Genomic DNA, 27,840 nt, shown 5'->3' with positions numbered 1-27,840 from the left:
ACTAATGTGAGATGTCTGTGAAATTAAATTTTTGAGCTAAAGCATTTTGTGGAAAAAACCAACAAATCTTGTGTTTGAAATGATCAGTCATGAAGGATATGCTGCATTTTCTAGTAAATCTAGTAAATTTTCTAGTGTTTTAAAAGCCCTTTGCTTTATTTATAGCTTGGTTTAGTCCACCTTCAACTTTTAGCAGATAGATCTCATTAAACCCTGGCCTGCTCCAGTAAACTACTGCATAGCTTTGCTCCAATGCAGTGTATGTGAGGATTTATCTCTTTTTAATTCACTTGTCTCAGTATCAGGTGTCTAGTCTGAATAAATCATTTACTTTCCCCTCATGGCCCATGGAGACAGATAATGATTTATCCAGGTTGTTTGGGCCATTTGTTTTCTGCTGGAGGAAAAGCATCCTGGGGTGATGACATTTTCCTTCAGTTACACAGGAGGCCTGGAAGAGGTGATTTACATAGATCAGTTAAGGGAGGCCTGGAAGAGGTGACACTAGATCAGTTAAGATCAGGTGGAATAAATTCTTCTCTGAGATGTGCTCATGACATTCCTAACCTTGGTCTCATTAAATTAAGCACACTAAGCTGCTGGAAACAGCCTTTAAAGGTTTTCTTAAATGATTTTTCCCCTTTCCTTCCCTCTCTTTGATAGCTTGTTATGTTATTCTCAATAGAATTCTTCTGAATTTCTTAACACTCCTCTCAATGAGTGGACACCAGAAGTGGACACTTTTGGCTCAAAGGAACATACTGTCTGTCCTGCTCCTACTTGGGATTCCCACTTGAAATTGTAAGGATTATGACAGCCCAGTGCTTTGGGTGATGCTCAGTCACTCATGCCTCATTTATGATTGATTTTTCTTCCATGAACCTCAAATCCTTTCTAAACAACCACATCCCAAAACATGGTTCTCCAGCCTGTGTACATGGCCTACATTCTTTGAAAGGATAAATGTTTTGAGGGACTAAGATAAGCTGATTTATTTTTAAATTCCAGACACAATCCAAGACACATAAGGCAGACACTTTGTAGAAGGGTAATATTTAATCTGTAAAACTTGACCTTAGCTGAAATCACAGGGATGTGGCTCACAGGAGACAGTATTTTGTAAACCATATGTTCTCCACTTATGGAATCACAGTGAGTAGAATCACAGAAAGTAGCCATAAATTAACTGTTTGAATGCCTGACAATCTGTGATGCAGAGGAATCCTGCAGGAATTCTGCCTCATGCTCACACATCCCTCATATTGTGAGCAGTGGCAGGTCTTTGGAAGGAGACGTACATTTTCTGTGCACATAAATGTCAGTTTGGCTGGAATCTGATCTCAGCTGAACCAGCCTGAATCTAAAGGAACATCACTGACTGTGCAGTTGTCACTCTAGGTTTACACACTTGTAACTCAGCCTGTTTGGAAATCTCAGTCAATCTGCATCTTCATGGACTGAGTGTATAGTTTACTGAAAGTTTGTCTGCAAGAGAGAAAAGAAGACAAAGGATATACAGAAAAATTGCTCCATTTCTCAGATGTCTTCAGAATCTTAGGAAAATGTCAGGTGCTTTTAAAGAGAGGATACAGAGACTGATTTGGTGTATGTACAGATGTAACCATGTGGCTCTTCGACTCCAGGCCAGAAGTTACTTGCCAATTGCTGTTGCTTGTGCTCAGATACCAGGTATTTTTGTTTCTGGAATGGAATATAACATTAGCCCATGGCAGGAGGAAAAGATTGGAATGTTTAAACCCCATATATTTTTAAGGAGCTCTCAAGTACTCCAGTGTCACAGATACAAGCATTCCTATAGAAACATATAGCCAACATCAGTCCTTAAAACCTAAAACTAAACTGTGTTACGCTTGAAGTTGTATATAAAAACTGCAGGTACCTGCTCCCATTTCAGTTCCATACTATACAAGTGCTCCTGGGAATGTTTTCTCTTTATGTCCTGTTTTTATTTTATTTACTAAAGTCTTCTGGTTATAATGAAGAAAAATATTCATGTAATTCAATATGGTAATTAAAAGAAAAGACTTGCTTTCTACAAAATAATTGCCCTACATTTTTTCTTCTGGTTTATTTATTCACCTTCCCTCCACTTCTTCCCACATGTAGGTCTTTTACTCAGCTTTTTTTTAGGGATGAAATCACCATCATTAAACATTTAATTTTATTCCCTATCCCTCACAGCTTCAGATTTACTCCCCTGAGAATGTGTTTCATTTTAGCCATAATGGTTTGATGGTGGTTACCAGAGGCAAACTTTAATAAAGGTGACTAAAGGTTTTCCTAGAGAATAATTTTCTTTTGGAAATACTCCAAAGAACAGATCTTTTCCAAGAATGTATCAAAAGGTGAATAAATTTCAACAGGAAAAAACTGCAACCATAAAACTGCCATGATCATACCAAAATGTTTTATGCTGGCTATGCAGAAATACAGATTTTTGGTTTTATTTATTTTCATTTCAATTTGCTGTATGCTTAAATGTATAATGAAATATGTATTTCTTACTATTTAGTGTTATACATTTTCAAACTGTCATAGTAAAATGATCTTAAATCAAAATAGATTGTAACAACTATATAAATTCTTGCATAGTGCATCCAAACAAGACAAGACTGGCTCCTTTTGGAGCTGGTGCAGCAAAACAACACCTAAGCTCCATTAGGCTTTCAAGCACCTCAACCAGCATCCCTGGAGTTTCCTGTGCCCTGGAGATGGCTTAGCTGACACCTAAGCAATGCCCTCTATTACCTTTTTTGTTCCCATTCCTTTTCACATTCCTACCTCTTTCCCCCATTTCTCTCTCCCTCCTCCAAGCCCCTCCTCTGTGTCCTCTCACCCTCTGGGATAGAGTGATGTGCCCTATCTCCCTCTGGGCATGGCAGAGCTGTGGGCTGCCCTGTTTCTTGCACAGGCAATCACATCTTCCAGCTCACAGCAGAAGCTCTGTCAGCTGCTGAACAGAGCAGAGAGCTGGGACTGGCTCTGAAATCCAATTCTTATTATATAAGATTTGGGCTTGAGGAAATATAATGATAGCAGGTGGCTTTAATGAAAATTGTTTTGGCATGATATGATTCAAAAGCCCTAGCTCTAGCCACCATTTGCCCCTTAATGTGCTAGTACACACACCAGGAAGATTTGAGTCAATTAACAAGCCTCAGTCACGATTGACTTGAGGAGGAAGAGCCTATCCACTTGAGACACTTCAGATGTGTAACTAATAACAAGTTGTCAGCTTACATTAATTTTTACACATCTTGGCTACATCAGAGATATACAGGCAAAATCTAGTGCTCAGAGAAATGACACGGAGTTGAGGACTCCACAGGGAACTTAATCAGTTGCACACATTATATTGATCACAAGCAGTTTTTTCATTGTGATGAGATTTCTCTCCTTGTGTAACTCTTTTAGAATAATGTGTAGGAGAAAAGATAATAGAATGGAAATTGCATCTGTGAAATACAAGAGGCAGTTGGAATATTTTGGGAAATGCTGCTCAGTGAAGCAAAACATCTTTCAGAGTACGAGTTCTCTGTCTGAAAGATGCGTCCAATATGCATAAATGTAGGTGACTTTCAGCCTCAGGAGCATGGACTGTCATATAATCATAAAATCATTGAATTGTCTGAGTTAGAAGGGGCCTTAAAGATTATCTAGTTCCAGCCCCCCCCCAATCTTTTACTAGACCAGGTAGTTCAGAGCCCCACCCAGCCTGGCCTTGAACGCTTCCAGGGATGGGGCAGCCACAGCTTCTCTGGACAATTTGTTCCAGTGTCTAATCACCCGTAAAGAGTTTCTCCCTAATATCTAATCCAAACTTACTCTCAGTTTGAAGCCATTCCCCCTTGTCCTTTCTCTCCATGCTCTGGTGAAAGGTCTCACTCCAAACTTCTCACAGGCTCCCTTTAAGTATTTGAAGGCTGCAATTGGGATTATTTATGAAGGGCTGAGTCTGATCTCAGTTAAATCCGCATGATCTGAAATGAATTGGTTTGACTTTACTAATGCAAATAGGATCCAACACTGGCATCACGTTTAATCTGAGGAAACTCTTGCCCTTTTCTGCACTAGCATCATATTCTCAAAAGAAATTGTTAAAACTGATTACTAAAAAAGAAAAAAAAATCTTTAAAAAATGTACAGAAAATTGAAGTTTATCTAGATCCAAACCTCCCAGACATCTAGCTGACACCAGGAAGCAGCTATTGCAGATTTCTGTTTTAACACCTGGAGTAAGAAGATAGACAGCAAGGGCCACACACAGAAAACACTGAGGCCAAGTCCCATTTTATCTCTGAAATATCAAGGCATAGATGGACTGAGTGACTTTGCCTGAAGACACACAGATAAGCTCAAGATACAGGATACTCTCAGTATAAAGGCTCATTCCTTGCTTAAAATACAGAGTTAGTTCCAGTATTGGTCGAAAGAGAAGCCTAGACCACAGCACTGTCCATAGCTTGGACCATTTTGTGCTCTCCAGAACTGACTTTATCATCTCCAGCTCTCCCACACAGATCCCTGCAAAGGTACCTGAGAGTCTCACAAGTGCCAAGTGTCCATAACCTAAAGGATGGGAACTGTTATGTTACATAGAAAGAAATTGTTCAGATCAACGCTGCTAAAACTTACTTATCTTTATTGCATCAAGTACATCAAATGAATTATTCAGGAGCCCATTCTCATGCTTCTGATGACTAAATGTGTCCAGAATACTGCAGTTTAATGGAAAACAAATAATGTAGGAAATCCAAAATTTCTCAGTCAGGTTTTATACTTGGGCTAAAAATTAAGATGGATGTTACTAGTTGTGCAAAGTTCCATCTTGCTGTTGCTTTGCTGTTCAGATCTCAGGAGGTTACTGACTATATTAAGGGCCCTAATTCTGCTTTTAATCTAGTTTATTGTAATTTTATTAAGTTTAATTTTTTATTCTGGTGCTCTGAGGCAGCCATCTGAAAGAGCACAATCAAGCCTAAATCTGTATGAGACTAACATGTACCTCATTTTCTTTAAGGGGTCCCCCTTTAAAAATAAAAATGCCAATTAGCTTTTAATAAAATCTCATTCTTTTAATAAAACAACAGTCTTTTAAGATGTGTTTAACATCCCAAGCTTATACAGACTCTGATTCTGTTTTTTTTAAGATATAATTGGTAAAATATACTTTCAATAGATCTGAATACTTATATATTCCACTACTAATGATATTTTAGTAGCTTCCATTTTTTCCTAAAAAGGTTCTATTTATAAAAAAAACCAGGCAGCAAAAGTAGTAAGGAGATGCTCTAGTGGAGTGACTCTGCTTTCCTCACTCAGCAGATTAATGTTTCCTTTGAGAGAATGTGCTACTGGGTATGTGTAAGGATTTCCCACCATTTGGGCATGAAGTATTTTTACTACCTGAAATATTGACTAGCTGTTACACCATTAAATAATAGACAGTCAAATGAGATATATATTAGACAGTGAAGGCAACCCTACCTTTGAAGAGACAACATTGTCTTTCAAAACTTGTTACACTCTCACAAATTCAGGGGTGTGGGGAGCAGTAATTTATTTCCATTTTGGGGCACTCTTCAGTGACAGGTCCACATCTGGAGAGCTGAAACATTTTTCTCGCATTTTTCAAAGTCCAACCCAGACTGTACAGTTTCCTCTTGCAGAGTAATAGAAAATCCTGCCAGCAATCCCACTGACTATATCTCTCTTTCTTGCTGGACTGTGTTTACTGCAAAGCAAACTTTAGCCTATGAGGTCCCAAGAAGGTATCTTTGTCCTCCAAGGCCAAGTTAAACCTGCCTGCACTGACAGAAACTGTGAAACAGAGAAAGACTCATCTTGAATGATCAGCATTTACAGCTAAGGCAATATTGTGGTCCAGTGACCTGGAAATATTTGAAAAGTGTGCCCAAAGGACACTGCTTGTGGAGCTGCTTTGAAAGCAGTAGCATGGCACAAGATTTTCCCAACATGCTCATGTTTAGTGCAAGGCAATTTCAGGAAAAAATTACATTCACTTCTGCAATGGAGTGGCCACAGCTTTCCCCCCAACAAATGAATCAGTCATCCTGTGTATGACATTTATTTCAGAGGTACTGTTGAGAAAGAGCAGATTTCAGAAGTACCATTTGTATAAACTTAAGGAGCAAAATCAAAACAAACTTCTGGGGAAAATTACTGCTTGCTTTCTGCTAAAGTTTCCAAAGGAAAATGAAGCCCACGAGAACAATTTCAATTTCAGATCAATTTGAATAAAAGAGTTTATATGTTATCCCAGACAATCTTCAGTAGCCAGCATTCAGGGCAAAAAACATGTAATAAAAGTCATGGGGCAAAGGGGACCTAAACAAACACTGCCTGTGTAATAATACAGGCCTGGAAAAGATCTTGCAGCTCTTCTAGTACAATACCCTACATTGAAGAAAGACCACAGATGCTGATAACTTTCACAAAAGTTGTGTGCCTAGCTTGTTATTAAAAATTCTCTAGTGAAAGAAAAGAAAAAGCTGCAGCAGCATCAGTCAATAGTCTCCCGCATTGTTTCACTGTCCTTTGCCCAAAAACCTGTCCTTACTATTCAGTCAAGGCCAGTTAACTTGTCAGCAGTGAGCAGGGTCAATACAATTCATTCTTGTCAAATCTGTCAGCTGTTTATACCATTTCAATATGCTCCAGGCACTTATAAATTGGTTACCTAACCACCTATTCTAGAATAATTCCAGGAACTGGTATTGCACTGAATAATCTATAATTCCCTGTTTATGGTTGGATTTGTTTTTAAAGGTAGGTATTGTATTTGCTTTTCTTGCATGGGATCTACCCATCTTCTGCAAGTTTTCAAAGGTAACAGAACATTTCAGAGATTTTTTCATATTTTTTTCGAAGGAGTGAAGTTGAATGTCATCAGGACTTCATGGGTTCAACTACACTTAACTTATCCAGACATTTTTAAACCTAATTTATCACTATTCTGGTCATGCTCCTATTTTCACATTAAATTCAATGTAGTTAGTATCTGATCGGAAATTAATCTTTTTATGTGAAGACAGTGAAGACTTCAGGACTCTGTGAATTGTCTGCTAGGTTGTGAACCTTTACTTTGCCCTTCTTTTGCTCCTCATGTACTTATTTTACTTTGCATAATTTTGCTACATTTTTGTTCCAAAATAATGTTAACACCTTACCCTCTGAACTTTCTCCATTCCTAATAAACTCATATATAATTTTGTTCCTTATTTCTACCTTTTGTATGACTCCTTTGATTTTAGGTTCTTAGGAAGGTCTTGATGCAGTTGTAATGCACTTTGCTCCTAATACTTTAAGTTATCTCCTGCAAGTTTATCACTGTTTGATATAGCTCCTTCCATTTCTGATGTGTTTTATCTCTCAGATGATGTATTTCAGAAACTCAAGTAACACTTCTTTTTACTGATCTCTAGGCTTCTCTCATTGTGCTTTCTTCTAAAATTTAGCTCACTTCTAGCTTTAACAACCTCACTGATGTAGTGATTGCTGGTTTGTGGGTGACTAAATTAGAGGGTTTTGTTACTGAGATTCTTAAATTGGAAACAATGATAGAAAACTGAAGTGCCTTTGTGCTTCAGCTGCGAAACTTAAAATTGCTCACAGACACAGTATATTTATATATATTGTTCATGTAAAGATTACTGACAATCTCAGAGGATTTTTGAAACATTCAAGAAATCCTGCTTTGAATATTAAAAGTCAATTTGAAATTCTGTCATAAATTGAATGTGTCTTATGTTTTGTCAGATCATACCTGGATATTATTCACCTTTGCAGGGAGTCCTCAGGAGTAAAAGGACTTCCATGTGCACATCACAACCCCATCATGGTCATGAGCAAGGCCCATGAGGCAGAGAGAGAGGAAAATAAAGGCAAAAGAGGTTGCATAGGGACAGTGTAGTAAAGTCTGGCTTATATTCATGAATTCATGTAGAAACTAAATAAAAGCAAAATGTAAAGAAACCTCCAAAAAATTTCCAGATGCTGCCCTTATTTGAAGAAGAAGTACAGTTGACAGAAAGCAAAGCCTAAACTCCAGTTGTGTCAGCAGATTAATGTCAGGAATATGCCAGTGTTACTCCATGGAGCACTCAGGGATGACAACATTTTCTTAGCAATAAGAGGCTTCAAATCCATAAAGCCAAAATCAGCATTTCTCTGTCAGCCTGAAATCCAATCTTCACTGATGAGTAAGGCTCCTTTCTGGCAACTACAGCACACAGCTCAACTTCAAGGACTGGCTTCGTATGTGAGTTTTTTGGAGAGCCTTTCAGAGTGAATACCACAGACAAGCACTTGTCACAACTATGAGCATGGCCTTCTGAAAGGATTCAGAGCTAGACTCAAATGGTCCATGATGGCAACATTCCTGCAGGCTAATGTATGCTAAAGGACATTAATCTCCCATTCATTTTCTTGTGTGGTCAAGTGCAGAGAAAAAGGCTTTCTGAAGCTCTAAATGATCTTCTGGAGGAAAAGATCTCTCTTCAAGCTAAGCAGATGGCAGTAGGGTAGAATATGGGAGTTCTTGTATTAAAATGTAATAGCCACAGATTAATTGTATATTAATATTGTATATTAATAAATACCTACCTGTAAATGTATTTGTTCCTTAAAGTACAATTCATGCTTATTGTCCTTCACAGAAACATGCAAAAAGAATCCAAGGTGTGGAAAGATCTTAATATGCTACAGGCTACTATAATGCTTCCTGTCCCCAGAAATCAAAATGTTTTGCAGCTACCAATGAACTACGCCACAAAGATAGTCAGAGTCAGATTTTAAAGTAGACATTACCAAAATACTATTTTCACAGTATTCCACAGTGGTTATCAGTAATCAGGAATAGCAGCTTACAGCTTTCCTAGACGTACATTAAGCTCCTTTAATAAGTCCTATAAGCCTGGTGAAACTCCTCTCATATACTCTGGGAAAAAGAATCATTCCTTATCAGAAAGATAAAGCTAATCCTACTCTGCTGTATATGAGTGTATTGGAATACCTGAAATGTGGTATCTGTACATTCTGTTGGCAGCACGCAGCTGGTCTAGAAGAGCTGTGTTTCTTCTGCCCTCCATGAGAACATAACCTCCCATAGTGGCTGTTCAGGAAACCATATAGAGCAACTGTCATCTTTTAAGTTTAGTCTCCAGAGATACACATGCATTTTCCCCTCTTACTGTGTCAGTTCTTCTCCTCCCACTACAAGGGTAAAATATTAATTGGCAAAGCTGACAGCAGTACACATACCCTGTTGCAAATACATCTCTAAAGAAGAAAATGTTACATTTTGCCTTTAGGGCACAATTAAGTTAGTTACTTCATTTTCTGCGGAGGAAAAAATAAAAATCCTAAACACTCCTACTTCAATCCCAGTATTTCAGTATCTTTACAAGTGATGGCTTGGAGACAGTAAGGGAATCTACTCAAAACCACAAAAATGTACAGAAATTTCCAGGTCACTACTTCTCTGCCACTCTTAGAAATCAGTCCAGTTATCCACTGCTTCTTAGGGAAATCATGGATTAATATTAATATGGTCTACCTACTGGGAGCAACGTGGCCTGAACTCATTATGACAATTAAAGATAAGCAGAAAGTACTTTTCTGTCCATATGTATGATCTTGTTATTTCTGGGATGAATGATCTGCATCTGCATCTTTGAGACAACTTTTCTCTATGCAGGAGGAAATTACTAAGGCAGTATGAAAATTTAATATATTTTCAGAAGCCTGAGCCCCTGTGAAGGTTCAGGTATTGCTTTTGTTTTTCACTTTTGACTTTCGACTTCTGTACATTATTTTCCCACCTTTACTCAAAGGGTAGCATCCTTCTTCTGGCAAAATCTTCCGACTGCAATGTTTCTATTTTTAACAAATTGCAGCCTGTGCTCTCCACAAAAGAAGCTCATTGCTTCTGGGCAGCAAGAAAACAGCAGTCCTTGGAGGCCTAGTTTTCACTCTGCCTTTGAACAGTTTTGATAAGAAAAAGGGGCCCCCTCACACGTCATCACTGTGAAATGCACCCTGCATGATGCAGTAGGTGACACATCCACACAGGTAATGAAAGCTAGCGTAGTCCTCAATTCCTTGGAGTAGATGGTAGGAAAGCTTCAGGAAATGTCCCCAAAACACGTGCCCATGGTATCTTGTATAGGCCTAATTGGATACTATTGTATGTACTGGATAGGGAGAGATTTATGGGTATTTTTGAAGAATATGAAAATGACACAATTGAGGCAAAGTGGAAATTTTCCAGGGTAGAAATCCATTTTGATTTAGGTGAAATGTATATTTTTGAGTTGAGTCTGTGGTTAGCCTGACTGCAAAGCCTAGGCTCAGAGAAGGACTGCTTCAGAGAAGGACAGAGATAAGGGGGGAGGAGACAGAGGGTGATAGAGAGAGACAGACAGACTGCTGTGAGAGCAGGTCAGCCTGACCTAGGAATTCTTTCTGATAAAGAAGAACTAGCGGCAAATGTCACGAGAAATTCGTAAAAATAAATAAGTATGAACCCATTGTGAAATTGCACACATATGTATTTGAGAGGGGGATAAAAAGGGACCTGAAGTTCCCAGAGGTATGCATGTCATTTTAGGGGAAGGATTCCCACATGTGTCCAGCTCTGTAATAAACATACCAGCTTTACAACTTTCACAAAAGTTGTGGTTTTGATTATCTCTGCAAAACACAATAATGACAGAATAGCTTTATAACATTTTTATGCACCATAATGATGAGAATTTTAAACTTCCTTCTGTCACTTTTCTTTATTATGAAGCAATTATAAATCACTATGAATGTGCCAAGTACACAGCACATTGATTCTTCTGGCGTGCTTTCCAACAATTTCTCCCCAATGAATATAAAAGGAGGAGGGTCTGGCCATGCTGGAGAGCTGGCCATGTGCCTTCTTATCACTCCCAGGCACTTTGATGAGCTGACAGACACATGACTGAGCTGGAAATTCATCACAAGGAGTCCAGCAAACAGCACTTTGCAACAGCAATTTTCCACAGAAAGCACCAATGAGAATTAGTTTTCTTTAATATGAAATTATAATCCCAAGAGCCACACTAACAGCCCTATAATAAAATTCTTGGTGAATAAGTGATGAAAATGTATCTCCTACACTGTTATAATGTAAATGTTTTCCTTGCCATGTGAAGGGAAGAAGCCTGTTTTCACACCTGATATGAAGCAGGTGCTGTTGAAAGCCTTCTGACTCTGCGTTTGGTGTGAATGACTAGGTGGGACTGCTAAAAGACAAAACGTTACAGTGTTAAAAGAAAAATAAAATTACTGTTTTCAGTAAATGCAGTGATTTCTGACATTCTACTGGATTTTTTAAATCTGTGATGGAAAGGAAATTTTAGAAAAATTATATGCCACAAAAGTAGCAACAATAATAACAGCATGTCTAAATATATTTTTAAAATGTAAAATTATACACAGGACAGCAAAATCAACAAATTGGTTTATCTCTACAGAAAATATGTATCACAGAGACCATTCACTCCAACATGATAATTTTGTTTAAATTATATGGGCTGATTACCCATGCTTGAAAATAAAAAAGGGGAGGGGATACACATGCATTGAAAAATAGTTGCATTATCTTTTTATGGACAAGAAGGGAAAGAGAAGAGAGAAAACGCAATCCTTTCATCCCCAAATTACAAATCAGCTAATAGAGTTGCAACAACAAATGTCACTCACTTGCATTCATGAAAGCAGTTTAAAAAATAAGATTTTAAATTACTTCAGGCAATAGCTCAAATATATTAACTTTTGCTTAGCAAAACAAGGTCAGAGCAGCAAGTATACCCTCTGCTTTTGCAAGGGTGTTTTGCAAAACACCTCCTTCAATGAGATCTAGCCTTGACTTACATATGTGAGTGGTGAAAAGATTTGTTTCCCTTCCATCAGTGTTTTTACAGGCAGTGGATAACTGCCTGGAAAAAGGCTCAAGATTTTGTTTGTTCTGAGTACTAGGAAAAAAAAACCAAACAAACCTAGTGGCTCTCTGATTCTGGAGTCAGGTAAAAAGAGCAAAGAGGACAAAAGTCAGGTGTAGCCTGGTCTGAGGCTCTACCTAGTACTATAAACCCTTCTGCTCCAAAGGCAAAAGGCTAATTGAGCTGCTCCAGGCAACAGCAGTGCTTATCAGAGCTGATTTATTTTGTGTCTATTATTGCCAACATCACCTCAGCTACCAGGGAAAGTGCTAGAAATCCTTTTGTTTCTGTGAAAGGACATCTTGTCTTATGCAAAGTTAGCACTTGCTGAGGCTCTCACATATCAGAGCCTCCACCCCCTCTGGAGGGGTTGTCAAAAATTTGTTTGGATTTGATGAGCATTTTGAATTTAGGACTATTAACCCTTGAGGAGAGAAATTGGCAGTGTACTGCATTATGCAGTTCTCAAGCAAACACGGTCACTCCCCCTCAACTGCTCTTTCCCTCTCCTGATGTCCCTGTCAGGAATATATACTGTAGCAGTCTATTATGTTCCATTCCTAGTTCCAAAGTGCAAATAAAAGTGCTGATTTCAAAAAGGAATCTGTAGTAAGGCCTGAATGGGGATTGCAATTGAATTTGTTAAACTAATCTCATTGAAGAAAACATCTTCCCAATAGTCTAGGAAAGGTCTGTATGATGCAGTTTGGCTCTAACTTGTCTAGGAAATACAGTTGACTCCTGGCTGTCATGAGAATTCATATAGACTGGACAGCCTCCCTATATACCAGAGCCATTTTGGGCTAACAGAGCTGTTTCACATCACTGATGGTTTCTATATCAATTTAGTTAAGTAAATGCAAGAAGTTTCAGGAATAGTCTTTCTCCTTTAAAAAAACCTAAAATATGCCATTTTAAATTATTCAAATGAGACAGATAATATCAGTTAAATTAAAACAACCCACAGGTTTATGCCTAAATAATCTCATGTTTGATCAAAGAATACTTAAATCTACAAATAACTTTTCCTGACATCTCAGTAATGTCAAGATGATTACATAATTCTTGATCCTCCTTGCCTTTCCTACTAAATGTAGACTTCATTAGGAGAACTAAATGAGAAAATATTATTCCTGTTAATTACATTATTCTGCAAATGAAAATACAAATTCATACAAGGAAAAGAATTCTCCTAACAAAAACAGAACATAAACCAGTAATTCACAAGAAAAATACTTTCTCCATTGCACCTGTTCAGTTCTTTACTGTTAATGCTAGAAATTTCTTTGAAGTAAGGAAGAGAGGTATGGTCCTTTTATCTATGACATGACCTCCTTGGGATACCCCTTGTTCAGAAATGATTAACATTATTAATTATTATCTTATGCTTTGATTTTTGTATGGATCACTTTCATAGCTTTATTACTGTCAGAACTCTCTATGTTAGCATACAGAACCTCCAAAACACCCATTAAATCTGTACTTAGGAAATAAGTTCTTGGTTTACTATTCTTTTTTTTTTTAATTTTAAACATGTTCCCACTGAAGACAAGAGCTAAGACATTAGCTGTCCTTTAAAATATCAAGTGAACTTTGGCTCAGATTATTTCCTGCCCTTATCCTCTTCAACATCAAATTTCTTCTTTTAACCTATCTGTCCATACTGGACAAATGGAAAAAAGAGTAACAGAGGGAAAAAAAATTCCTTAAATATGCATTTTGTTTTTCTGTGTGTTTAATGATTCAAGTACAGTTTACCCAAAAGAGCAAAAAGAAAGTAAAATCTAAATTGCTAAATCTGTAAATTGAATGTGTATCCTAAGCTACTCCTTACCACTGTCGGCTCTCATAATTTAGAATCCACTTGGAAGTAGTTGTTTTAATTTATCAAATCAAATAATCCCTTACAGCAATTTTGCAACTCATACAGAAATCATCTTCAGGAAGCCAGTCCTTAAGCTGAAAATTAGGAAGGAAGAGGCTGGAAAAGGTTCCTGCACCTGCTATGGCCAACTGGTGACAACTCAGCCTTGAAGATGAGAACAGGAGTGTGTGCTGAGAGGGATGGCCAGTGGCTGCAGTCCACGGGGAAGTGTCACTGCTGCATTACTCTAGAGATGACAGCAACAGTGTGATTTGACTCATAAAGGTTGGTTTACTTTCATCCAGTTCAGACATATGAGAGGTGCATAGGAATAAGCTGTAGACAAGGTATAAAAGCACTCCAAAGGAGGTTGATTTATTCTAGAGGGAAGAAATCATCTTGTGAAATCCTAATTAAAGTTCTTGGTTTAATTGCAATTTTGCCTTAGGATGTTGGCTGTTGAGAAGAATGAGCTATATAATCTGTTAGTTCTCTGACACTCAAACACTAGCAGTCCTTAGAAATGTGACTTTTTGAAGCAGGGATGCTAAGGAGACAGACACATTACTAACCTGGAGCACCACTTGCCTAGCAAGCAGGAGGTATATTATGGGGCTAAAAGCACATAGTACTGGCTAACATACCTAACTGCAGATTAAAGGTCGCTGTCAGGAAGGCACTTTGGTTCACCCTCAGCTTCCAGCATGGATGGCAGCTGCTCAGTGTATGTGAGGGGTAGTCAGATATTGTGTGTGTTGTTAGTGAGGTGCTCTGAGTCAGACACTGAATCTTACCAAGGTCAGAAGAGATGACTAGCAAGCAGCTTTACCTGTCTCCTGCCACTACAGGTAGAGAACACAGGGACAATGTGGTTGTGCAGCTGCTGTTGCACTCCACACTGACCTGAGAGGTTTCATGCTGGCTTTACATGACTTGTTTCCAACATACTCCACAAAAGCTGATGCCTGCAGGCATGTGTGGTACTGGAAACAGACAGAAGCAAGGACATGATTTCCCAGAGCTGCCTGCAGACATTACCCTTATTTTTGATCCATGAGACAGCTGTAACCAATGTAATAGGCCCTTGAGTAGGAGAAAAGCTTCTTACCATCATTAAAGCAGGGGAGGACATAGATTCAAAGGAGCCTCCACAAAAAAGACAGTGTTAAAATAAAGCTTAGAGCTCTGCCTATGCCCTTGTACAGCAGAGTCTCAGGCTCTGGAAAGAAGACAAGGGAGAGCAAAAGCATCTGGGGTCAGCAGAGCATGGTGGGGAATATCTCACTCCGGGCATCTTGCAGAGGCAGCGAGTGACCCCATGCCCAGTCACAGAATTTTTGCCAGTAGCTTGGTACCTCTGCCTTACTGCAAACCCATTTTAAGAGCATGTCTGGACTGGTGCCAAAGCATTCAGCACCTCACAGAACTGCGCTCTCTCAGCATTAAAAATATCATTCAGCTTTTTTGTAGTTGCTGGAAGCATCAATGGGAAATCCAGGACACAGGTTAATGGGGAAGACATGGTTGTAAGACAGGCCTGTCAACAAAGCCTTTCTAGGACAGTAGACCCCAGTGGAGCTGCAGGTGAGGCATCTGGGCAGCCCCTTCTGCCCATGCAACAAGCAGGGTGCTGCAAGGCCACAGAGCTGGATGGCAGCACTGGCTCCCTGCTCACAGCCCTGATGGGGCTCACACTGCTATGGGAGGAGAGGAACTGATGAGCTGCAGTGGCTTTCCACAGCCTTCCAAGGGAAGAGGCGACTGGGGCTGGGGATTATGGTGCTGGTGCTACAGACAAATATTCATTAATGATTAAAAATCTTCATTAAACTTAATTAAACCTACTGAACTCATGAGACTATGATAATGTAAAGAAGCAGCAAAAATGCCAGCTTTTTCAAAGCTTTGTTTTGACCACCTTGTTCATACTCATGATTGCAACCTTGAGCACTTTGAAAGAGTCACTAAAATACAGACAGTTAATAGTCACAGTGAATATCTGCTGTTTAGATCAATGCTCAGCTTCTCCAGTCATCTGTCAGGATTACTCTGATCCCACAAATCCCCATGCTTTTGCTGCAGGGCAGCAGCCCTGTGGAAGAAAGGCTGAATGATCTCTACTTTTTTGTTTAGGGCTACCATACAGATTTAAGATGCTCAGTGAGTTTGATACACGATATCTCCACTGCCCTGTGTTGGAAACAGCAGTGGAGTTCACCTGCTCAGCTGTAGCTCTAAGGAGAAGTGTGTCAGCCTCCCAGCCATACTGACAACTGCCTGTTTTCTTTTTCTGCCCAATTTGGAACTGACCATCCGCGCTCTTGTGTAAACACTGAAATCTGGGTCAATCAACCTGATGTGTGACAAGAGAGCGTAACATCTGCCCAGAGCTGTAACTGAGCGGCACAACTGTCTGCAGAGTACTTGTCTCTCTGCCTCCCACTCTGCCTCACCACCATTTCAGCCCTTTGGCCCTGGGTCACCCATCATCTCCTTGCACAACACAGAGGACATCCACTCGCTCGCCAACCATACATGTGAAATAGGAGGAAATCATGCAGCTTAGTAAAATTTAGGAAAAAAAGAAGTCTTTGAGAGGAGACAATGTCAAACCTTTGCCACAGAGACAGATGACTCAACCTGATTTCAGCAAAGACATTGTTTTTTCATCATACTTTATATGTAAAAATATAGATTTTTAGTTACTGCATATACACAGATGAAAGAGGGAAAGAGCTTTATGAAGGGACACTACCCTGCTTGACAGCAGAAGTTATTTTTAAATTTACACAGATAAATGTAAAATAAAAGACCCAAACTTCTGTTCATTTTCCTCTCCTCAATATTTATTATCCTCTACCTAGAAACATAACTTGCATTTTCGATTTCCCTGAATCTGAGTTAATGTCTCCAGCTTTTTTATAATTCCACGTACTTTGTACACAATACAGAGACACTGCTTCCTGAACTAATCTGTTTGTCAGATAGCTTGTCTTCAAACAATTAGCTACATCAGGATTTCTCCGTAGCAAATCAATAGCTTTGGCTCAGCCAGATATAAGCTTTAGCATGTTGACATGCCTCTCAAAATAAATCACAAAAAATGGCAAGTGGCTGTTACAGTAAGCTGCTTGAAAATAAATTATGGTTGCCATACCATGTAGCCCTTTGATTCTGATTTAGTTTATCCTTTCTCTTTTAGCATATTCCCCCAAAATAGAATGAGACAAACATGCTCTATTTACTTGTCTTTGGTAAGCTGTAATTACTGAGAAACTCCTTTGAAGTTGCTACTTATCACTTAATGGGAGGAAGATTGGAAAAGTCCAGCCCAGCCTCAAGGTATACAAGCTTTAAAAAAAAAGGGGGGGGGGGTATATATAATAGAAAAAGAAAATGCTAATAGAACAGAATGCTCATTACAATACATGCTCCATGCAACCCATATTGCATAACAAGTCCAGGTCAGTTTTACCAGACTCATAAACTTTGACTGTGATACATGCAAGAAAGAAAGCAGTATAGTACAGACAAGGGCCAAGTCTAGGTACAATCTGTGTTTTCTGAATTTAGAGTGTGTAAAGTCTTTTATATTTTCATGAGTTTGTCCAAATACTGCATTTCCTCTTTTAAGAAAAAACTTTAGGATCAAATTTAATAAGGCTACAGAAACTGTGTGCCACTGAAAAAAAATTAAAAAATTTCCCTGATTTTACAATTATCTTTGAAGAGAAGTCACTCACCCCTAAGATGAAGCAGAAGCCCTGGTGATGGTGGCAGATTTGTTTACCACATGTGATGCCAAGCATACAGTGAGCAGCAGAGGTTAAGACAATTGGTTATAATTAATCCAGTTATCACAGCTTAAAAAGTTACTGCTGATTTGTATGTCCTCATGCCTGACAACTTTCAGGTTTTGACTGAGGCAACTGCACAGGTAGCATATTAACTTTTACCTGTTTTCATTACATTAAACATTTATAAACAAATACAAATACACTTCACAAGTAATCTCATGACTATGTTTTGAATAAAATTATTATTATGCCCCTCATTTAATGCTTTTAAGCAATTATTTGCAAATACGTTATTAGCTGAAAGCCACAAACGTTTACCCAGTGCTGCTAGGTGCTCTGGTGGCAAATCCTTTTGTGCCAAGCAGTCCAAGAAAAATCATGACTTTTTTCCTGTAGTGATTTTATGTAAAGATTTTATGAGGCTATGAAAGGAATTGCAGGAAGTCTGGACATTTTTCTCCTTAGCCATAAGCTGCTTCTGTGCACACTTCAGAAGAGCTGAGTTATCAGCATGACTGGGTGTTGCATAGGAGTCAGCCTCTGCCTCTGCAGAGTCAGCTGTATGCACTGGAAGTGTCTCTAAACATTCATGAGAAATTGCTGTGTATGGACCAGAGAGTAAAACCGAGGCTGAGCTTGCATTTAAACCATTCACAGTAGTGACAAGCTGTTTGCTTTTCCTGAACAAGCTATCACTGCTGCGTGGCCCGTACAGAGAGGAGACACAGTTCAAGGACTGACAAAACGTACCTTTTTTTAAAACATTTTATCTCTTTTTATTTGTTTGTCCTGATGGTTTGCTACAGGCAAAGGAGGTATTCAGAAATGGAACTGCACGATACAAACACAGGCAGCAAACTAAGCTGGCGGCATGAAAGGCGTATCTGAGAACACAGAGTTGACAGAGTCAGAGTCGGATTTTGTTCGAGTAGTTTTTAAGATGCTCTCTGTAATGACACTGTCATTGGGGAACAGTTTTACTTTCCCATTCTGACTCTGTTTTGGTTCGTGCACGGGTTCCAGGAAAACCACCCGTTTACCAGTGCTGGCCTTCTTCTCGTCGGCTGGCAGCTCCTGCGGCAGTGCGGAATTCAGTATGGACGGGTGGGCACTGCTTTGGTTCAGCTTCCTTTTCCTCTTTTTTGCCTTACATTGACACGGGCAGGGGGTCAGATAGAGATACAGCAGCACTAAAATAATACTGGCCACACAGGCAGCAAGGGTGGTAAAAGCTGTATTAAATGCTTCATGAGCGTGGGACCTGTTCACTGTGAAATTGCTAACATTTATTCTGACCTCTATGGTTTCATTTAATAGTCTTTTCTTATTTATTGCAATGCAGGAATACAGCCCTGAGTTCTCTAGCTGGGCATCTGTTATCTCCAGGCTGCCATTAGGAAACACCTTGAAGTTATCGGTGTCCCTGTCTGGCTCCAGCAATCTATTGTCTGGACTAACCCATACAAACTGTGTGCCCGTATCGCTGATTCTGCTGTCACAGTGTACAATCAGCCTGTCACCAACCTGGGCATCATGAATAAACCCAAAGGCTTGGAAAGAGCTGTTGATGGTACTTTCAGAGCAATTCATAACGCTGTCGTGCAGTAAAGGCAGTGTATTATGATCTCTTGGGTCTGACTGCAACAAACAGCTGTACTCATTTTTGAAGTCCACGACTGAGCTGAAATGCCTCTGATACCAGAAGACTAGCATGGAGTACAGGACACAGTCACAATAGAACGGGTTGCCATGAAGATAAATTCCACTAAGTTGTTTGGCTGGCACTGAACTCAGGCGCTGAACAGGCATCGTCTGGATGTGATTAAAGGAAATGTCCAGCAACACAAGGTCTGTCAGTTTATGTTTTCCAACATATAAGTCCAGTGGGAAATGCGAGACCAAGTTGTAGCTTAGGTACAGTTTCTGTAATTTGTACAATCCTCCAAAGGCTAAAGACTCGATCTGTGTTATTTGATTGTTGTACAGCAGGAGAACCTCCAACTCCTTTAGCTCCTGAAACACAGGGCTGCCCAGTGTTTTCAGGCTGTTGGATGACAAGTCTAGATACTTCAGATTTGGAGTTGTGGAAAAGCTTCCAGTGCTAATGCTGCTAATGCTATTATGATTGACTATTAAAGTGTTCAGTTTCTCAGACAGCACTGGGACCCATTCAGGCTCCAAAATCCCAATTCTGTTATAACTCAGATCCAGCCTTTTCATACATTTATAAAGATTTCCTGGCACTCGAGTGAGGTTCTTATTAGTGCAGCTTATGATATCACTGGCACAGATGCAGGCTGCTGGACACATCCCTGGGGCACTGCCACAAACACTCACAGTGAAGACCAAGAGGCATGCGAGTCCTCTGCAGTTCGCTCTAACAACTCCAAGTCGAGTAGGAAGTGTCCACCAGTTTAAAGACATTGTCACTGTCTTTTAGCTGTCTCCCAGTGCTCCTTGCCACAGATGACTTGTGCAGTTAGCTTTGCACTCGTTGCTGTCAAAAGAGGGATACACAGGTACAGCACGTTAACATTCACCATTCATACTCTGCATGATTTCTTATGCCTTTTGAAAAATACAGGGAATTAATCCTTAGGGTTTCATACAATTAATGGTATAATCTAGTTCTAAGGTGATGTAAACTTAACATTGTTTTATGTAAACATGAAATTCTGCATTCATGTGTCAATATATATACTTTAGATACGGTATTTTTGTCTTCAAAAAAGAATGCAACAATTCTTCAGTCTTCGACAAAGTAATGCAATTTCTGACAGTTCATTAAAATAAAAAATTGGAAATGTTCCTCTGTGGAGCATGACTTGGCAATGACAACCTCTACCTGTTTCCAAACCAACAGAGATAGAATTCCCAGCAGAAGAAAGAAAAAGCCTCATCCTAAAATGTTTTTTTTCTTGTCAAGTGGGAAGCAGTTCCAACATGCTTTTCTTTATAATCAGAAAATGTCACACATTTTCAAGCAAAGAATTTTCTCAGGCTTTCTAGCTTTAAATGTCATATGAATTTCTTTCTTTTCTTTATTTAGTAACCTATGGTTCAGGTAGCAACAGCCTATTTTCAAAGTTATTAAAGTTGTTCAATGACAATATTTTGTATTCTGCTTCTTTTACCTTTGCCAATATAAGTAATGAGGAAGAAATCTATGAAGTCCTTACCTCAGGCATAAGTTTTGGGACTATTCAGTAAGGATGAGTCAGCTCTTTCTCAAAACATAGTAAAGAAAAAAATATTTTGCTCGTATGTAGATAGAAAAACCCCAACCATACTCTTTTCTGAGACTATTTTAGAGTCAGTATTGTTTGAAACAGGGATGTAAGATTTGGCACAGTAGAGATTCTGTGCTAAGGGATATGCTTTTTAGCATCTTCTGAGAAAATGTAGACAGACATAGCAGAGGAATAAACATTTCTGTAGATTCTTACTCTCCCTACCTGTTTGAGTTTTTCAGTAAATTCACAGGCAAGCTCATCTGCATTGATTATTGTCACCCCTTCAAACTTCATATGTGGTATTCAGCCCCCACATTATTATCCTCAAACTCATTTCTCCAATCTCACCCACATGTTGGAGCAGCATCTGAGCAGGGCAAACCCTGCAATGTCTGCTCTGCACTGCTGATAGTGGCTATGGCCAGGAGCCTGTGGACAGCAGGATGAGGAAAAAGAAGCAGCCTCAGATGGAAAGGAGGAAAATAAAAGAAGAAATTGTATTCTCTGATGGTGCAAGATGGATGAAGAAAAGATGAGTCTTGAGGGCAAAAAAATTAAAATCAAGACCTACATGGTGAAGGGCAGCAGGGCAGAGAGGTAGTGGAAGAAGGGGAGAGAGAGAAGGCTAAGAGACACATAGGGAAGGAAAAGCAAAACCAGGGGAGGTGGATGCTAATGGAGCATCATCACTGTCACTAAAGAAACTGAGGAGGAGGTAGTCTGAGGATGCAGAAGTCAGTTAAGGCATATGAGACTAGAAAAGCAGATGAGAAGGGTGTAAAGGGAAAGAAGAGGTCTAAGCAGAAGACAAACAAGAGTTTCAGGAGGTAAAACTTGGAGCACACCTCTCCAGGGAATTTACATCTGCTGCTTAAGAACCTAAGACTACCGATGCAATTAATTAATATATGCAAAAGGCAAAAAATTTCACTCCTCCTCAGTTCTTTATTCCCCTCTTCTGTAACCCTCTGCCAATCTGTCAGGCTGCTGCCTTCAGCTGACAAATCTACTCTTAAGTCAAGTGGTAGAAGATGTGCTATGAAACTAAAGAGCTGAACTTTCTAATGACCCACTAAAACACTAAAAGAAGAAATATGAAGGCAGCATGGGAGAATAGAACATTTCACTTTTCACAAGAACTTATATATACATTGGCTTTGTTTGCATTCCAAAAAAAAAAAAAAGGAAAAAACATTAAGAGAATTGCAAGACTGCCAAGTCAAATGTTCAAAACTGAAGTGTCAGAATTCCAGTTTTCTTTCTATTTTAGATTTTATATATAGTCCTTGGTTACAGGATTGTTCAATGCTCCCCCAAACCTTTCCTGACACTGTGCACAGGTTCTGAGGAAGAACAGGGAAAAGAATGGGTGATTACATCAAGAGCTTGAGAAATCCTTATCCCTGAGAACTGCAGCTGCCCTAGCCTTTGCCACACAATTCCTGTGAGATCAGGCAAACTATCTGAATTGGTGACTATTACAAAATAATGAATATATTATAGCCACCAGCTTGGCACTTATAAAATAAGGAAGGCATGTTAAATTTGGGAAGGACTGATCTGAGGAAGTGCTGAGAAGAGAGTCAAAATGCTGTGACTGGCACTTCTGATTGCACAGGGATTCCTTGTTTATACAAGGGATATACTAACATGGTTTTAGCTATAGAAATATTGTAAAAATAAATTGTTTGTTTTGAATTAAAGTTTAATATCAGGATTCATAATTTCTTCTAGGCTTTTAAAGTCTCCTGAAGCCTCTAACCACATGGGGTTTTCAATGGAAAGTTAGGAATCCAGAGGAGCATTTTTTAATCAGTCCTAAGCTCCTTACTTGTTTTTGCTAGTTAGGTGGTCTACAGCAACAATTAATAGATACAAGTTCTTCAAGAGGGTGAAGCATTAGAGAAACTGCCATCAAAAATAATTACGTACCATGGTGTGAATTTGTATGGTATACAGACATAAGGCACGATGCAAAAACCCTGGCAGATGAAAAAGGTATTTAGTAATGGCACATTTAGTTAGTCTACTGCATGAAATAAGGCATCTGAAAACTACATTACCATAAAACCATGCACCTGAAGACTGGATTATAAAGCAAGCACAAAACAGGAGATGAACAGCTGCTGCAAAGGTTGCCTTTCCCACTAACGTGTGAATGCCTGATTCTGCAAGCTATGCAGCCTAATTTTTAATATAACTGCACTTGCAACAAGTGAATGGCACTTAAAAAAATAATTTCCCATGCTGAAAATAACTGTGGTGCTGGAGATACTCTGAATAGGATGTACTAGATCAATGCTCAGGTTTGTAAGGGTAACCAAATGTAATACACTAGGCAACCTTGCATGTTTGCTTCTGTCCATGCCTGCAATTATCTCATCAGAAACTCCAAGCTAGTCTGCAACCAAATCCCATGGGAAGACACAGATCAGTTACTGGTGTACATCAGCATACCACCTTACAGTTCTGAGGAGCAAAAACAGTTTGCAAGGGCTAAAAACTGGATTGTCCATTTTCAAAGCTCACTGGAGTGGCAAAATGAAAACTGTTTCAGATAACTTGACTTGTCTGTGTGGGCAAATCCAAATTACAGAAATCCTAAACATACCACAGAACACACAAGAATATTTAGAGAGTACTCTGATGAGCAGTTCCTTTCCATGCCCAACACACAGTGTAGTGCCTACATTCCCAACAGGTTCTTTGCTCTTTTGGAGAGTAGGACTGTTGAGCTGCAGCCTGCTCTTCAACCTGTGTTCCCCATATCTACTGCACAAACTACCCAGGATGTTCTGCAAAGCCAAGCATGTTCATCATAAATATTTATAGGGTATGTGATCATTTGAACTTACTCAAAATGCCTGCATAAACATTTCTGGGTTGTAATGTGTTAAGTGGCAAGAAGAACAAAGCCAGCAACAAGCCCTATATTAAAAATCTGGCATTTTGTTTCATCCCAGTAACACTACTTCAGGTCTTAGAGAAGACTTATTTTACAAATTTCAATATTGCATATTTTCTCAAGAGAGATATTGTTATTGAATACTATTAGCTAATGTGTGTCAACAGACTTTGGCCAAGCACTTCACCAGTATTTCTGAATGAGCTGGGTAGACACCTTTTCTGATTTATAGTAAAGCGAAGGACATGGTTGGGAGTTTTGTTCTTGAATTCTGATCAAAGAAATAATTCTTTTGTGATGTTAAAATGCAGTATTTTAAGTTCAGTGCCAAAACCACATTACTCCCTGAGATTATTTATCTGAACAGCAATGGTGCACATCCTTCTTAACTGTTCAAGAAGAAAGGTAGGACATATCCTGCTATCATAGGGAAATTCTCTGTGGTCAGAAACAGCAAAATTGACTACAACCAATCACATTTGAGAGAAGCTAAGGATTCAGTTCTTGTTTTGAACTTTTTAATGTGTTTGTTCCTGGTTTTTTATTTCTGAGGGGGTTGTTTGTTGTTTTGTTTTTAAAAGTAATGAGCACTCAGAACTAGGAAAAGGGGACTGCTGGGCAACATACAGTCTCAACATCAGTTATCACTTGAAGATCAACTAATGTCCTAAACACTCCTTTCTCCTTTTTCTGGCCTCTCTCTCTCACTAATGTGACATTAATAATATCTACAGCAGTTTTCTTATCCTCTGTAAATACCTTCAGGGTTATTGCTGTTTCTCCAGTGGAATCTGTATACCAAACTACCTCTCCCAGTTCATTTGAGACCTTGCTAAAAAAACCTTATGTAGCACATCTCTTAATTTAAGCAGTGAATTGGACTGGAGTTCACAATTCACCGGAATGATATTTTGCAAACACTACTATTAGTCTTTTCACTGTTAAAAAAAATTGGATTGGTAGATGTTATTCTTACTGTAAAGCATTTTCCAGTACATTGGTGATGCAAACAGTCCCACATCTGGCTGGTACTTTCTGCACAGTGAAAATGCAAGTATTTGCACACAATCCTAGTGCTTGATGTACTACTGCAGGAGTAGTGTTGAGCCTTTAGAGAGATCAAGCACTTGAAAACATTAAGGATCTCTGTTCATCCTCCAGAAGGTTCACACCATTTCTACATCCCCTACCTCCTTCCCCTGCACCACATCTCCTGTGATTGTCTTCTCTTGAGTCTTGCTCCAGTCTCAGCAGCCCACAAGACAATAATACATCTCTGCACCTCTCACTGACTTCTGATGTCCACATACGTGCTCTCCCCCGATACCAGTCTACACATCAGATGAATTAGGGCTGTACTACTTAAACATAACAATACATGAAATAAATGTAAAAAAAAAAGATGGCTCAGGTGTTTGTGTTCTCACATCTCTATTTTTTTTTCTGGCATGACATTTGACAAAGGTTCCTCATGAACTCAGAAGCAAAAGTGATTTTTAGAATGGGGTTTTATTAAATGATAACAACAACATTGTACAAGTGTAATTATTCATGCTTTTAGTCCCAACTTTATGAATCCTGTTCAAGTACATGATAAAGCCATTAATTACATATAGACTAATGGCACCCTATGGAACTAGTATTTTTAAAAGTTATATTTTTAAGGAAGGTCTGCATAAACTCACATTCCTTGTGTGTGCATGATACTGTCAAGAGGAAATATTCAGCCACCTCGCCTCAGTCTCCAGGCTCTACTCTGCCTTTATCACTCCTGAGTGGAAAAGGCACTCTGCATCAAATCTTCCTGACAGCTGTGCTCAGCATCTCTGACTCAACAGATACAGATTACCCAAACACTGTAATCCATGAGATTTAGTGACCTGATGGATTGAACAGCAAAGACTGTTGGTGAGCTACATCTGGGAGGCGTCTTGATACACTGGACTAAATCCCTGAGCCGGGCTACACTGTGCTTACTGCAGGACCTAACAGTGATGAAAAAAACAGCTTTACATCATATTTGCAGCAAGCTGATCCTGAGATCAGCAAGGCAAATGGAGTGCTCCCTCCAGCCAGCATCTGGCCAGACCTCAATCGTGCTGAATTAGAGATTAATTTGTCCTAGGAACCTTAGCCAGATAAAATGATCATCTCCCACTAATCCCTCACTAAAGATTGAATTTCCTTGAAGAGATATTTTTTTCTTAAAACACGGTAACTCGATTGTCTTAAAGAAAACTGAGACACAGAAGAACAACTGGGTGATGTAGAAGAGAGCCTCAGTTGGACTAATCAACAGTCTCTTTACAGCAGTACCAGCTATGTAAGTCAACATCTCTGCACCTCTTATCCCTTTGAGAGGGTACAAGGGAAATACATATCAGTGAAACAACAAATTCATCCCTTTTGCCATGCTACTTTGTAAATCAAGCTGCAACCAAGCTTCAACCTTGCAAATTACTTCAGTTGCTAAGGAGATCAGCAAATAATTAAGAAAAAATGCAATGATAAGTGGCAGTGCCTATTACAGTATCAGTAACCAGTCTCCAAGCAATGTCAGATCTTACGAAAGTTTAGTTGCCCAGCGAAGGATCCTCACCGCCTCCAAAAAATTATCTGAGGGCTAAACTTCAGAGAAACCCCCTTGCATACGATTTGGGGGGAGTCTCCTGCCAATCTCACGGCGGGGACTGTCCGCTGCAGACCCAGATTCCTACCGGGAGTCGGCGGAGGGCAAAGTTTCGGAGAGCCCAGCGACCGAAGAGGCTAAACCGGCATTGGACCGGGGGCACCCACAACCATTCCGAGGGGTCTCTGACCGACTTCCCCGGGCAGGCGCGGCCACTGCCGCCGTTCCGTGGCGGAGGCAGGGACCGGCTCTCCCCGCCTGCTGCCGGGCTGCGCTCGCCTCCGGCGGCCCCGCTCAGCCCCGACTCCAGCCCCTCCGGACCCTGGCCCCCGTGATCCTGGCTACCGGGGGGATGTCTGCTCCGCCACCCCGCCGGGCAGCGTTACCTGGAGCTTCCGATGGCCGCTTCATGTCCGGGGAGCGCGATGCCGGCCCCGCCGCCGCCTCCAGCCCCTGCCCCGCATGCCGCGCTCCGCCGGGCTCCGGGGGAAGTTGCGGGACGCCGGGAGCGCGGCAGCGGCTCCGCTGCGCTCCCCCGCGGACGCAGGCAGCGCTGGCCCGCTGCCCCCGGGAATGGAGCTGAGGCCCGGAGCTCGGCACCGGCGGCGGGGGAGCAGGGAAGGCGGGAGACTCCCAGTCACAGTGGCGACACAGCGGGTTTTTATCCCCTCCTGCCTACGCCCTCCCGGTCTCCCCAGCCGCGCAGCACCCGACTCGACTCCACGCCGCTCGCCCCGACGCCCTCCCGGGTGCTTCGGCGGCAGCGGGACGGAGCCGTCGGTGCCCGGGGGAGGAGCGCCCCGGTGCCCCCGCCCCGCCCCTCGCCGCCCGGGGCCGCCGCCGCTCCGCCCCGCTCCGGCCCCGCCGCAGCCCCCGCCGGCAGCCGCCAGGCTCCGCCGCCCGGGTGGGCTCTGCCCCTGCGCCGAGCGCAGCGCAGCCCGCCCGCAGCCGGGGGCAGAGAGCCCGGGGAAGCCCCTGCTTCGGGGGCTCCTCGTTAGAAATGCACCGAAACTCCCCGCGTGCGGAGATGGAACCGCGGGGTGTTCCTACGGCGCGGATAAATATAAAAGGCATTGTGCTAGCTCTTAGAAATCCTCCTCCCGTTAATTAAATGGTCCAACCCCACGGAAGGTCCGTATTCAACTAGGCTTTGATCAGAGCAGAGGAGTCTATCAAATGATAAAAGGCGTTATCTAAAATTAATTGCCATGTAGGGGGATTCTCTTGACCGTGGAATCTGTGGGAGAACTGCTGCAAATCAAATTGAGAAGTGTGACCAGATCATGAAGAGGCAAAGCTGAAGCTGAAAGTCAAAGAACACGTTTACTTCTGTTTCACACCGATTTTAACCTCCCCCGGCCAAGTTTCTCACGACATCTCCATCATAATTTAGAGTACCCT

The 27,840-nt window shown here is 40.6% G+C and overlaps 1 protein-coding gene across 1 annotated transcript; it reads right to left on the bottom strand.

Annotated features, from left to right (window-relative positions):
- Positions 1-18,419: 18,419 nt before the first annotated feature.
- Positions 18,420-27,216, bottom strand: AMIGO2 (adhesion molecule with Ig like domain 2). The gene is made up of 2 exons (XM_054631732.2): positions 26,826-27,216; positions 18,420-20,169 (listed from the first exon to the last, which is right to left on the bottom strand). The coding sequence occupies exon 2, from the start codon at positions 20,094-20,096 to the stop codon at positions 18,531-18,533; it is 1,566 nt and encodes a 521-aa protein (XP_054487707.2). The 5' UTR covers positions 20,097-20,169; positions 26,826-27,216; the 3' UTR covers positions 18,420-18,530.
- Positions 27,217-27,840: the final 624 nt, after the last annotated feature.

The sequence above is a fragment of the Agelaius phoeniceus genome, chromosome 5, assembly GCF_051311805.1.
Source record: "Agelaius phoeniceus isolate bAgePho1 chromosome 5, bAgePho1.hap1, whole genome shotgun sequence".
NCBI lineage: Eukaryota > Metazoa > Chordata > Aves > Passeriformes > Icteridae > Agelaius > Agelaius phoeniceus.
The sequence above is the reverse complement of the archived record's forward strand: the minus strand, read 5'-3'. Positions and strand labels throughout refer to the sequence as shown.